At 26.7% G+C, this 14,460-nt stretch overlaps 2 protein-coding genes across 5 annotated transcripts; both read left to right on the top strand.

Annotated features, from left to right (window-relative positions):
* The first annotated feature begins 3 nt into the window (after positions 1-3).
* LOC119680528 (sideroflexin-1-3) lies at positions 4-4,649 on the top strand. 3 transcript variants are annotated; one of them, XM_038093376.1, is made up of 6 exons: positions 4-47; positions 1,070-1,414; positions 3,386-3,503; positions 3,559-3,634; positions 3,691-3,776; positions 3,844-4,649. In XM_038093376.1, exons 2-6 carry the CDS (start codon positions 1,102-1,104, stop codon positions 4,214-4,216), a joined length of 966 nt encoding a protein of 321 aa, XP_037949304.1. In that variant the 5' UTR covers positions 4-47; positions 1,070-1,101; the 3' UTR covers positions 4,217-4,649. The 3 variants fall into 3 exon arrangements, with proteins under 3 accessions (XP_037949304.1, XP_037949305.1, XP_037949306.1); XM_038093377.1 differs by having other exon boundaries at positions 20-43; XM_038093378.1 differs by lacking the exon at positions 4-47 and adding an exon at positions 247-317.
* A 2,155-nt stretch (positions 4,650-6,804) lies between these two features.
* Positions 6,805-14,385, top strand: LOC119680527 (mitoferrin). 2 transcript variants are annotated; one of them, XM_038093375.1, is made up of 7 exons: positions 6,805-6,898; positions 7,138-7,350; positions 12,393-12,481; positions 12,567-12,691; positions 12,770-13,005; positions 13,069-13,230; positions 13,707-14,385. In XM_038093375.1, exons 2-7 carry the CDS (start codon positions 7,234-7,236, stop codon positions 14,157-14,159), a joined length of 1,182 nt encoding a protein of 393 aa, XP_037949303.1. In that variant the 5' UTR covers positions 6,805-6,898; positions 7,138-7,233; the 3' UTR covers positions 14,160-14,385. The 2 variants fall into 2 exon arrangements, with proteins under 2 accessions (XP_037949303.1, XP_037949302.1); XM_038093374.1 differs by having other exon boundaries at positions 6,805-6,978.
* The last annotated feature ends 75 nt before the right edge of the window (positions 14,386-14,460 follow it).

Below are 14,460 nucleotides of genomic sequence, written 5' to 3'. Positions count from 1 at the left end.
TAATGTCGACTCATTTAATAGTTGCTGCCAATCTGCCAAACCGGTAGGTAAGAAGAGTATCGCTTTTTCGTGCTGGAGGAAATCCAGTAGTTCGATGTCATTTCAATGAAAATTTATAATTCATTTTGAAAAAGTTTCAGTGTTTTTTTTTTTGAGATAACTAAAATTTCATTTAATATTTGATAATAATAACTTATTCTAAACACAAATAAATATTTATTTAGTAATTAAATAATAATTACTATTATGTAACAAGTGTTTATAGTGTGGTATTATTTTATTGTTTTTGCAGCTAAAAAATTTTGGTTCAAAAAAAGGTGAAAAAATCGTAAAAACTTGTGCCGCAATGCATATAAACGTATATACTATATATCGATTTTATCTGCAAAAACAACAAATTGGGCAAAAAAAGCATAAAGATTATAATTATTATTATAATGAAAAATATGTTAACCTTAATATCTATATATATATATATGTGTGTATATAAATATAGTATGTACGTATATTATATACGATAATTGATTTTATATGTACATATGTACGTCAGATGGAAATGATCCCTTAGTTCAAAGATTAATGTGTTTGATTGATAAGCGAAAGTGAACAGATTTAAAAAAAAATTTTATACTAATATTTATACATATATTTATATGTATCTGTATAAATATGTACGTGAACAAAATACTCACTTTTTTTCTAAGTCGTTCAGATTGATAAATATTTTATAATAAATTTAATCTTAATTATAATTTTATTGATCTCAAACTGATAAACGAATGTTGTTGGTTAATGTTAATTTAATGTTAATGTTAATTTAACATTAATTTAATAACATTGATACGGATGATATGCCTTAGCCGTTATTTGTTTATAATATTTTTTAAAAAAGTAAAATGTGTGTAATTTAATATGTTCTGCTATAATGCAGAATACAGTCATATCCTATAATATTCTAAACAATTCTTTTATTATTAAATTTTTGTTTTAATAATAATTACAAATTATTTTCACTATCTATACCCAACTGTGATAAGTAATTAAAGTAAAAAGCATATAATTATATTAGGTTTGCATTGAACGAAACGGAACGGATTAAATATGTCAACACTGCCAAAAATTGATATTGATCAGCCTAAATATGATCAGAGCACGTATTTGAATCGAGCCAAACACTTCTTCCTACTCACAAATCCACTAAATTTGCTGGCGACAAATGCGGAATTGGAGCGAGCACGACGCATTGTGAGTGATTACAGAGCTGGTAAGGAAGTGAGCGAATGCAAGAGTGTGGAGGAATTATGGCGTGCCAAGTATCTTTACGACTCTGCATTCCATCCCGACACTGGAGAAAAGTCTTTAATAATTGGAAGAATGTCTGCTCAAGTACCAATGAATACACTCATCACAGGCTGTAAGTATACTTCAATCTGATAACATTTATTAGTTAATTGAGATAATAATTGTTTGTTGTAAACGAATATTTATTGTAATTGGAATAACTTGTGGTTGCGAAGTTACTTCGAGTTATTTTATTATAGAAAATTTTATTTATTCCATAATTTTTTTCCTTGCTTTTAGTTAACTAACATTTTTTATTGTCTATTCTATATTGTAATTTTTCACTTTTTTGTGCTTTTAACCGATATTTTGATATTTGTTTCTCTTAACATATAATGCCAGTTGAATAATGTCTGGATATGCAAATGAAGTGAAGGATTTTATTTCGTAATTGATTTATATTTATAATATATTCCATATAACTAAAAAATTCCGTTGCCTTATCCATGTTATCTTATCTTATCCTTTATGGTTTATGGTTCTTAATTGATTTTATTTGTATTCAACTTACATAACAAAATAAGTTTAACATTTTTCATATTATCTTTCTATGTGCTGAAGTTTTAGTTCATTTAAATGACCAAGTTTAAAGTTAGTTAAAAAATAATTAATATAAAAATAAATTTTAACCGTATTTTACAATTTATGAATTTACGAATATTAACGAATTCGCCCTTCAAAAGTCCCTGAAAAAACTGCCTTGTACCTTATTCCCGCCGCACTAAATGTAGAAAAGTCACAACAAAACCAAAAAATAAGCCCAAAAATTTTTAATTAGGTGCCATGAAAAATTTTGAAATTTTATAGACTTAGTAAAATCTTAACGGAAATAGAAAATGGGGATGAACTATCGAAACAAGAAATACGTAATCGTCAAGGAGGTTCGTAAATTAGAAACTCTAAATTATTCATACCCCAAAAACAGTAAATAATAAAATGAATAATAATAGAAAATTATAATAATCTTAAAAAAATTATTGTTGATAAATGGCAAATACATAAATAATACATATATCTACGAAATATTTTTTTCAATTACCAGTAATTCTAATATGTCCAATATAGTATAACCTTGAACTTAATGTTCTGCAAATTTTAAAATGATAAGATAACAATAGTTTATTTGTTTTATTAAGTAGAATTTATTACCGGTCATTCACTTAAGCTCAGAATACAGTCAACATATTCACATACAATTCTGAGCTGCGAATAATTTAATTAATAATGACGTTCATGTAAACTATTTAGTTTGTTGTATGTTTACTTCCGTCTAAGTTCGTTGAGAGAACAATAATTGAAGTTCAAATCAATTTAAATTTAGCGGCGTATAATATAGATTCCAAAAACAATTTCATATTGTATTATTAAATATTAAGATTCTAAGACAACTATTATTTCCACGTTAATCAGTGATTTTTACGTTATTCATTTACTTCTAGTAAATAGACTAGTATAGATCAATACTAGTCAATATACTTAGTTTCTTCATTACATCACATGAGGACATCCGTTGAAAAAACACAAATCTACCGTACAAAGTCTTCCCATTGCACATTATAAAATATAAAAAAATTTTACGATATGATCAAAATAAAAAAAAATATAAGTACAGGGCTTTCTTTTATACTATTTATATTCAAGTTTTTTCTAGTATGACCAGATTATTAGTGCCGAAGGTATTTTACTTTAAGCAATACCCTTAAGAAATATGCCTTCGTCAATTCTATAATTATAACAAGAAACTAGAACCATTCCTATATATAAGTCTCTGATACACCGATACACTCTCTGATAAACATCAAACAAACCCAATTTAAATGATTTAGTGCTGCTGAACTTTAGATCTTACTGAATTCGATGCAAACGCGAACTCGACCATATAATAAATAACAAAATGTCAAAAAATATATTGTACTTTAAATATCAGAAACTAAGATAAGAAGGACACGCGCAAGGAGCCCTTTCCCAGTCGATTGGCTAAACATCTATTTACAATACCTTTAACTATAGTATGCAATAATACACAAAACTTGTTTTTCAACAGGTATGTTATCCTTTTATAAGACTACACCAGCAGTTGTGTTCTGGCAATGGGTAAATCAAACATTTAATGCTGTTGTCAACTATACCAACAGATCTGGATCTACACCCATTTCTAAAGAGTAAGCACCAAATTATAATATATAATATTAATATTATCTTAATAATGTGTAATAGGCAGTTACTTACGTCTTATGTTTTGGCTACCGGAGGCGCGTTAACTACAGCACTCTCTCTTAATAGACTTGTTAAGGTATGTTTTTTCAAACTTTTATCTGCAAAGTAATTTTCTAATATTATGCTTACTAGAATTTAAATCCTTTGATTGGAAGACTTGTGCCATTAGCAGCTGTTGCTGCTGCCAATTGTATCAATGTGCCTATGATGCGATTACAGTAAGTAATTTAAATATCAATCAAATAAAATTTTCTTTACTTCACCATTTTCTTTGCAACTTTATAGAGAACTGAAAAATGGAGTTACACTTTTGGATGAGAACAATAATGAGGTTGGTATATCCAAGAAAGCAGCAGCTGTTGGCATCACTGCCGTTGTAGCTAGCAGAATTGCAATGGCCACACCTGGTATGGCATTGACACCAGTTTTAATTGAAGCACTCGAAAAACGAGGTTTCCTCAAACGTTTTCCAAGAGCGAGCGCTCCGATTCAAACACTATTCTGTGGTTTTGTTTTAATATTTGCAACACCACTAGGCTGTGCTTTCTTCTCTCAACGGGCTTCTATAAATGTATCTAGTCTAGAAGCCGATGTACAAGAAGATATTAAGAAAAAGAATGATAAACTTAATGAAGTTTGGTTCAACAAAGGATTATAAATCGTCCATTTATAGCTAGAAGCTTTTTAAAAACTAATATGAAAAAGCCTAATATCTGAAATGACAATATTTTTGTTGCATTTATTTATCTAATTATAGTGAATTTTAATTCTTTGCAATTAGCATTTATTTAAGTTTTAATAAAATTTGGAAAATCAGGGCACGAAGGCAAGCAGCACTTCAACTTAACGCAAATACCTCAGGATACCTTAGGATATTGTCGTTATATATAGAATAAATTAACTATAATAAATTAAGTATTTGTGTTAAATATGTGTTTCAATTAAATGTTTTAATTGTAGATCAATGGAGAAAATTATTGCATTAAACTTAGTTTTAAGTCAAGCATTAAAAATAACAGTTATATACTTATATATGTATTTATATATATATTAAAGACGAAAAATTTATGATCCTTAATAAAGAGTATAAATAAAATATAAATTAGCGTTTAAGTGTACTTATTTTATAAAATACTAACTTATTTTCTTAATTAGATGACACTGGCAGTATGTTACAGTATTTCGAGTTATGCAATACTTTTTGTTAATTACCTGTGTATGTACTTTCTTCAAACAGCTAATATATTCAATATTATTTCACCTACTTTAAACATATAGAAAGTGATTTTACGATCCAGTAAACTATGCTTCTTGTTTACTTTTCAAATGGCTGTAAGAGCTATTAAAAATTGTATCTATTTCTCAAATTTCTGGACTGACATCAAGTAAACCCCTACAAAGTAATCACCATACGCATAAATTGAATTATTTTATCAAAGAATTAGTAATAATTTTTACTTAATTAATAAAAATAAAATGAATTATTATATTGTAATTCGACAATAACTGAAAGTGTCATATATAACGACATAAGAGGGTTAAGTTAAATATTTAAAAGAGTGAAATCCTTATTAAAATAAAAGCTTTAGGAATTGATAGTTTTGTTATGAATTTATGTTTTTTACTTGACAAAAATAAAAATAACATTATACCTAACAAATATTCCACTTTGAAACTTCCACATGTTAAGCCCGCATTTCTGTAGGCTTACTAGAAAACTACAGGCTCCAGAAAACGCCTCAAAGTGACATTTCTATTATTTATGGGATAAAATAAATCACTTAAATATATAAACGGCAAATATAGCTATAGATATAATAAATTATTTTTGGTAATGTTAACGTTAAGAATAAAATTTTTTATTTATACACTGAATTAATATATCAAGCATCATAAACATCATAAATTGATAAATAAACAATATTTTTATTAAGCATCGTTTTAGTGTACTTGCAAATATAGGAAATACAACAAAAGCAGACTCTGTAATTAGCTTTCACTTTTCTTATATATTACAATCTATTGTGAACTTAATTTTATAAGTTATGGAAAAAAAATATATTTTGATATTATTCTGTGTAGTTGAACTTTATTATAAAATATATAAAATTAAGCTAATAAAAAATCAGATAAAATATATAAAACTATTTAGATAGGTAGGTGAAACAGAAATAAATCTTTTATAAGAAAACCGTTTTCATTCCACATTCCACATGATTGTGGGTAAAAAATTCAACATATTTGAACCAGCCAAAAGCATTGATATAATTTGCAATTATCTGATTACTAGACATTTCTAACTAATGTTAGAAAAATCGCTGTTAATCTTAATTTTAAATAATAATTAATTAAAGTTAATATTATGAATTGGACATCCAAAAGCTTCATCTTGGATCTAAATAATCCTAAACAGAGACACATTATTTGTTGTATAATTAATAATATTATTTGTTATTGTTATGTTTTGTAAGAGTTTTGGTAGAGCAGGCCGAGCGTGGCTTTATGCTTTTTTGTTGTGTCTCGATATTATCTTATTATCTTTAATTTTACTTGTATGGATTAAGGTCACGTCGCTGAAGATGTCGCTATTAGCCCACTATTTTGTATTACTTGTTATACTCTTTCTACTTTATATTATATAGACTATATTAGTATTTGTTTAATGTTTCAAATTTATACGATATTTTGATTTTACATAATGGATTTGTTTACAAATCGATTTATGCGTAAAGATAAATTTACATGTTTCAGAATATAACCATGTCAAAATAATAAATGACTTGATTTGTTGAAAAAGCTGTCATTATATACAACAAAGCTACTAATATTGACTATTAAACTATACTATGTTGACTATGTTTCGAACTATACAAAAAAGACGGTGCTTTTTCTAATGTGTTTAAACTAAAACTACATTCCTCACTCTATGGGATACAAATTATTACCACACCATGTTATATATCATATTACATATGATATTAATCATTTTATTAAGCTCAAAACTTGATTCATTCCCAAAATTCCAAACATGCTTCCAAAGCTGTGTATTCTTAAGTTCTCCCAATAGTAGAATTTATTTTTAAAATGACATTTCCTATTAAGCTGTTCTCAGCAATATAAAAAACACAGTAACATATTTTTTTTGGAATTTATTTAAAAAAAAATTTTTTTTATATATATTTTTATTATATACATAAAATTTTTTATAAACAAATATTTTCTTTACATAATTTTGTGCAAGTAAATTTCCACCATTATAAAACTGTTCTCACCTAAATTATAATCACATGTTTCATTGTGAATGATATTTTTGATTATGAAGCAGAATTTAATATATAATGTAGTCCAATTTGATCAAATTCTCTAACTTTTGAATGCAGTTGTTTTTTGCGTGTTGTGTGAGACGCAGATTTTTTGAAAGTGAGAGTCTGCATTTTGTAACAATTAAATCATATTGATAATTAAATATAACAAAACGCTAAAAAAATACTGACAGCACACAGCACTCTTCACTGCTAATCAAATAAATACAGCACGGGTCGGCGATTACCTGTCCACATTTTTATGTTATATTTACAGTGTTGAATTTTACGATTTACCGCAAAATTTGGTGTTATTATCCAGTGAAGAAGTAATTCAAGTATTGAACAAAATATACAAAAAAAAATACTTGCAATGAATGCGGACGACTATGAATCTTTACCCACAACAAGCGTGGCAATTAATATGACAGCTGGAGCAATGGCAGGTGTCTTGGAACATTTCATCGTATATCCATTAGATTCAATAAAGGTACAGTTAATTGTCATAATAATATAGAAATCACTGCAAGATATATTTTCTAACCTCATAGAGCAAGTCGTGATGTAATTTTTTGTCTTCTTTTTAGTTTTTTGCATTCAATACTTTTTATGTTGTTATTATCTTTTGGTTTTGTTGCCTGCCTTATGAGTTCTGTAATAAAATGTTCGCAAACATTTGAAACCCCATAAATCTCTCATAAAAAAATGCATGAACAAGTATTAATGAATACTTCCCATTCGACATACTTTTATTTCATCTCAAAGGCTATCTGTAATTTATTTACTCATATCTTTAACAAGAAAAACTCTTATCACCTCACGTTGGTTTACAGTGTTTATCGCGTCTTTGCGTAAACTGAGAAAATTTGATAAGATTGACAAATTGTGTTGGTCATGCTTTCAATGTGCTTAAGCTTATATAAATTAAATTAATACACAAACTTGTATCGGCGGTATTTCGTACCGTTCGATCTAAAGTGATACAAAAAAGCGGCTTTGTAATTAATTTTATGTACTATATGAATGCATTCATTAATTTATAATTTATCTACAATTTATGCAAATAGTAGTGGGAAAGAGAAATTGCAAAAATAAAAAAACTGTTTGTATAAAAGTTTAATATCATATTATTGCTATTGCTGGTAAATATAAACAATTAAAAAATTCTGAGCTGAAGATGACAGCTCGACAAAATTTACTGTCGATTTAATTTTGTCAATTTTGTAAACCAACAAAATCCGGAAGATTTTCATATTATGTACAATGTACATCACTGTCGAAAAATTTTTTTTTGCTATAATTATTTATTTCTTTACATTCATATTTTGTTTGGTACTTTTTTATTGTTTGTGAGTAATTGTTGTATCTTTATAATTGTACACATTTTCCCTCACATATACCAAATAAGTTATATTTGTTTACTGGCATTATTTGTATAAACTATGTATCTATATTGTAAATATGTATATATGTACACCATTATAGCAAGGTTATGGTTATATAAAAGCGCAGCACTGCTGTTCATACATGACTCCATAGCTCTCCATAGAGAGAAGCTCAGAATGTAACTTATTATCAATTTATTATAATTATAATTAATACAATGCTACTGTTCCCAATATAATGATACGCCATATCTGTTAAATATCTATCTATATCAGTGATATAATTACGTGATTCAAATTGTATCTCTATTTAATTGGTATTCATTCAGTAAGCATTTTAGTTTTTTATAATTTTCCAGAGATAAGGCGATGCTTAACGTTTTTAATATATGACATCTTTATATAAAATTTTCTACTGTAGAATAACTTTTTGTTTATCTAAATAATATCTATTTTTTCAACAAAATATATCTAAATGAATTATTTTCGTGACGTTGTTAAAAACCGTAATAAACTTTATGTACTACAACAAAATTTTATTACCTTACATATTATATTAATTTTTATTTATTGTTACAGAAGCTCATATAGCTGAACATGTGTATATTTTATATATACATAATTACATACATTTAGGTGTATAATTATATTTTTATATTACAGAATTAAGTTCAAGTACGAAGAGTGCTCGCTATTGGGGAGCTATCAAGTAAAAATAAAATATAATCAAAGTTCAAAATTAAAGAAAACGAATTTAATTGTATTATGACTTAAAAGTCGTCTTTTAAGTTTCAACATAAATTATTATTGCTTTACATAAGTCAAACTGACACATTCGTTTAGAATCGCTTTAAACTCATTTCATTTTATAATTACAGATGCATTATCGTCAATTGACCTAAAGCAGCACTGTTTCCTTTATTCTGACAGTATCAGTACCTTTCTTTACTTGTCTTCTAGAGGTGATAAGCAGATATTGTGTAAATAGACAGATAAGGTGTTAATTGCTTGTTCATTACAGATATAATTCTGCAAGTGCAATTTACTAGATATATAATAAGTCTATAATAAGTATATTTAATCAGCAGTTTTAGCTACAAAGAACTATAATAAATTTCTTTAAGTATATACGGATTATAGTATACCAAAATAGATCCTTACCCATTATTTGTTTAGGTATATCTTTACAAAAAATAATTCAGTCAAAATGCACACATAATAAGCGTATTCAGATAAAATATATTTATAAAATTTGTTATAAAATTTTTAAACACAAATTCTTTTTTGTATTGATTATATTTATTCTATTGATATATTTACTCTATTGTCTATATCTATTCTACTGTTTATATCTATTCTATTGTCTATTTTTATATTTTCCAATTTTTTATGAAAATAAATATGTGTAAGAAGGATATTAATCTAGCTATATTATAAAATATCTAGTAAATACAGTGTCCCGATTCAATGGGAACTGAACTCTCTATTATTTAACTATTTTTCTTAGTGGGAGAAGATCTCTGTAGTAGCTAGAGATTGTGGTATCTTTTGATATGCATACATAATAATTATATTTTTTAATTTGCTTATTTGAATAATTTAATGTCTTAATGATAATGTCTGGGAATGTTTAAAGATTTGATAGTCCGTATACAATTTTGAACTGGAGGTCTATTTATATAACTGGCTTTGATATAATTGTTCTTATTATAGCACAGTTGGTGGAAATAAGTAACAAAAACTAACAAAACTTCAAATTTGAAGAATTAAAAAATTACTTAAATTCAAATAACATTTTTGTTAAAAATTTTTTCTTCATTATAAAATCTTTTCTTAATTTTTTTGATCTAAATCTAGTTCAAACTCTTTTGATCTAGATTTTACTTCTTATATATTTCAAAAAAATATTAAAATCTGCATAAACCGGATGTAATTGAATATTTTTTGCCCGTATCGGAAAATATTATATGATGAAAATAATATGTTTATTATATTTCACTATGTTGAATATATTTAACGTAGAGAAAAAGATCTTTATTAAATCATCTTACGTCAGATAGGTAAGAAGAAAATTTTAGAATCTCTAGTCGGGCTACGGCAACATAAGAAATGATTGTAAATTAACTTGATTTTAATGTTTACAAAATAAAAGTTAAAGAAATGAACAAAGTGTATGTCTCAATCAGAGCATCCATTAATAACAATATTTATAGCCATTTTTTCTTAAAAGCCTATCAAGGGCTTTAGAAATAATAATATAAAAAAATAAAATAAAAAAGAATTAAAATAGAGTATAATTAGAGAAGAAATTTCACATACAGTTCTGAAAAAATACATGTCATTAAAAATGTAAGACTGTCTTAAGTAAACTTCTCACATTTAGTTTGAAAGTCAAAAAAGTGTTATAATACTAAATAAGTGTGATCCTTGTAAATGCACAAAATCAGCGCGGTCTCCCAACCAAGACTTTATCAATATGTGCCTTAGATCAATTTTATTAATACGGTATGTAAAACGAATTATAATGTGGATTAGTAAAAACTGACAAACTCACCAAATATCAGAATCTAAATACAGATCAAGATGTCAATATATCAAACATATATTGTAAAAACCAAACAAATTTGCAATGAAAAAGATATTAAGAATTTAGTGATGACCATTTGGTCCATTAGAAATTCATTAATTAACAAAACTTTATTAATTGATATGATTAAAAAGCCCATAAGAGAAAAAGCAATAATAGTTTGTTTTCGTTAAGTTAAATTATGTGGCTTTTGATTATCGTGAACACATTTAAGTCATTTACTGATTCATAATAGTAGCGTTTGCGTTAAGATTTGCTTCCCTCCTGTGTTGTTGATAGGATAATCTGGACATTTTTCGCCTCGTTCTTTCAACTTCAACTAAAATCTGGAAATATTACATTTAGCCATTGGCAACGTTCCTTATGCATATAAATATTTTTTTTGTACTATACAAGAAATTTTATTTCCTATGTTAACTTTATTTTTTATGAAGGAATAATTATTAAATATATAAATATAATGAAATTGCGTTAATGTTCTTAAATAATAGTATATTTCGTGCCTTATGATTCAGTAGATTAGACATTTTTGGAATAATAAAGTTGAATATAAATGAAATTTATGCTATCGCTTTCTTTAAAAATACTGTCATCATGATAAAATAATGAATTATTTTATTAGAACTTAAGCTTTATAAAATATTAAGTTTCAAAAAAAACTAATCTAAAAATTATTTTTTATTTTTTTTTATTGTGAAATGCACATTTCTGTATACTCAAATATTTGTGGTTTCTTGTTGTTGTAATCGTGTTTTTTGTATTATGAGATAATGTTTCTATCATCTGAGTTAGAAACAGTTGCATAACGCATCCCACATAATTTAATTCTATCCATGTCCCTCCAATAAAACAGATTTAAATCCACAACTTGGTATATTCAGAAACATAAGCTGTATTGTGCGATAAAGCAAATGTGGCCACACCCAAATAAATGTAGTAAGGAATATTCAATCAAATATAATATATTTAAAAAATTGAATATTTAATGTATATTTAAAATGAAAAATACATATATTTTGTTATTTTTTGGAAATAATCTCATAGCTTTTAATAGTTTTATATCGATTACAAACACGTTCAACTTTTTCATATCTGTTTCTCTTCTACTTTTGGTTTTGTATAGATAATTATAGTACATAACACAAATGTATACAGAATAAAAATGTTTTCTTTTTCGATACAATATAGAAAAAATGTATGTGTACATATACCATAATGCATAAGATTGATTACCGGTTCGATATAATGAACCCATATATTTTATTATCACCATGAGATTGCATAATTTAATCGCTTACAATATTTCGTCAACAAAAATAAGCTAAAAACAGTCTCTTTTTTAAACTATGTTTAAATAATTAATTGCAATACTTATTAATAAGATGTCACGATATGACCCTATTATTATAAACAATAAAAAAAAATTCATTATAACTAAAATTTTCTATTCCCGGATCAAATCGGGGGTGTACCTGACTAATAAAAAAATTATTTTTAGCTCTAATTACAATGTATTTAATGTATTTCGTATTATTTATTTATGTTTCATATATATTTCAGACAAGAATGCAAAGTTTGTCACCAGCCACATCAAACTACAGTATATCTAAGACGTTTACGAATATGATCAAAAAAGAAGGCATTTTAAGGTTACTTGAAATATTTTCCATAATATTGATTTTTCCACTAACCACTACCGAACCGATTTTTTTTATATTTGTTATGAAACTGTAGGCCGATACGTGGTGTTAGTGCTGTTGTTATTGGTGCTGGTCCTGCTCATGCGTTGTATTTCGGTTCTTATGAGCTAACAAAGGAATTATTAACTAAATTTACTACCAATAATCATTTGAATTATAGTAAGTTCTCATATTGTTTGGCAAAAAATATATACATTTATATATATATATATTTATTTTTTAATTTAATAATTATAGTGCTATCGGGTGCTGCGGCAACACTGATACATGATGCTGTTTCGAATCCTATTGAAGTAGTCAAGCAACGCTTGCAAATGTATAATTCACCGTATCGATCTGTCCTGGCATGCATGCGGGACGTTTATAAAAATGAAGGTATTAAAGCATTTTACCGGTCGTATTCCACGCAACTGATTATGAATATACCATATCAAACAATACATTTTACTACGTACGAATTTTTCCAAAATATGGTACATAATTATAATAAAAAATATAAAATTGTTACTGTAATTAATGTTAAACATTTTTTGTAGCTCAATCATGAAAGAAGGTACAATGCTCCGGTACATATGGTAGCGGGAGGAGCAGCCGGTGCTTGTGCAGCTGCAATGACAACACCTTTGGATGTTGTTAAAACACTATTGAATACTCAAGAAAACGGTTATACGAAGGGCATGATGGAGGCAATTAAACAGGTAAACTTAAAATCCCATATCGAAGGTACATATCTATAAGTTTAGGTTTATTGCAAAAGTTATGTCGCAACGAATCCTTAACTTATGGTCAAAGTTATTACATCTAGTGTGACTATAGTAATTATCTAGAGTAGTTTTGAAAATAATATCAGAAATATCAAATATCATATATCATAAAAATAGGACAAAGAAAGTATAAAGTATATACCGCCTTTAGATTTATTAAAAATTATTAGTAATAATAGTAATGATTAGCTAATAAACAATATTTAGTATATTTGATTTACAAGATCCAAATAGCAGCCTGTCTCAAAGAAAACACTTGCCCGTTGTCATTAATAAGTTTCATAGCGAATATTTTTTATTTTATAACAAGTTTTGAATATCATTTTACTATAATTAATTTTAATAGAAAAAAATTATATGAATCTCTTTAACAAAATTATTTATAAAAAAAAATTTTTTTTTTTAAATAGATTTATGCAGTAGCTGGGGTCAATGGTTTTTTTAAAGGTATGGCAGCTAGAGTTCTATATTCAATGCCAGCTACAGCTATTTGCTGGTCAACATATGAATTTTTGAAATTTTATTTATGTGGAGTGAAACGAGAAGATTACAAATCGTCAATTACTGGTAAAAATATGCTGCAACCACGAGACACCTCAGCAGAGTTTGACAATGAAGGCGCATACGTTCTGCCAACAACATCAACATCAGGTTCAACTACACCTTTATCTAATGAAACTGCAAAAAATACTGAAACGACACAACAGTCAACATCTACGACATCACAGACACAAAATATTCCCACTGGATCTATAAAAACAGTATGTGAACTTACGACCAGTGTAACGTCACCTACTTTAAACCTGCATACGCGACACAGCGAAGTTAAGAGCCCCTTTGATAGAGGCTTCTCAAATTCATAATTTCAATCACCGCAACGTACAAAATTAGGAAAGACAAATTAATCAGTTAAGAGCAAATCCAACTGTTCAGTATATACAAAAATTTTATATGAAAAAGCAGTCATCGGCTATAAATACTCAATATTGTTAATTGTCCTTTAAAAGAATAGTACCGACGACAACATAGTTGTGCACAAATATATTTTTGTCTTCTCTTTAAAAATGGTATATTTTTTTTAAATAAAAATTAAAATAAAAATGCATTAATAAACATTAAGATAAATTAAAACAAAAACACACACATCTTAAAAAATAAATTGTA

Source organism: Teleopsis dalmanni, chromosome 2 (genome assembly GCF_002237135.1).
Source record: "Teleopsis dalmanni isolate 2A chromosome 2, ASM223713v2, whole genome shotgun sequence".
Lineage (NCBI taxonomy): Eukaryota > Metazoa > Arthropoda > Insecta > Diptera > Diopsidae > Teleopsis > Teleopsis dalmanni.
This window is presented reverse-complemented; position numbering and strand designations above follow the sequence as displayed.

Excerpts from the sequence above, each read along its gene's own strand:
- LOC119680528 (XM_038093376.1), top strand. The coding sequence starts at position 1,102 with ATGTCAACACTGCCAAAAATTGATATTGATCAGCCTAAATATGATCAG. Across the intron at positions 3,504-3,558 it reads TCTACACCCATTTCTAAAGA|GCAGTTACTTACGTCTTATG; the intron begins GTAAGCACCAAA and ends AATGTGTAATAG. Across the intron at positions 3,777-3,843 it reads GTGCCTATGATGCGATTACA|AGAACTGAAAAATGGAGTTA; the intron begins GTAAGTAATTTA and ends GCAACTTTATAG.
- LOC119680527 (XM_038093375.1), top strand. The coding sequence starts at position 7,234 with ATGAATGCGGACGACTATGAATCTTTACCCACAACAAGCGTGGCAATT. Across the intron at positions 12,692-12,769 it reads CAATAATCATTTGAATTATA|TGCTATCGGGTGCTGCGGCA; the intron begins GTAAGTTCTCAT and ends TAATAATTATAG. Across the intron at positions 13,006-13,068 it reads ACGAATTTTTCCAAAATATG|CTCAATCATGAAAGAAGGTA; the intron begins GTACATAATTAT and ends CATTTTTTGTAG.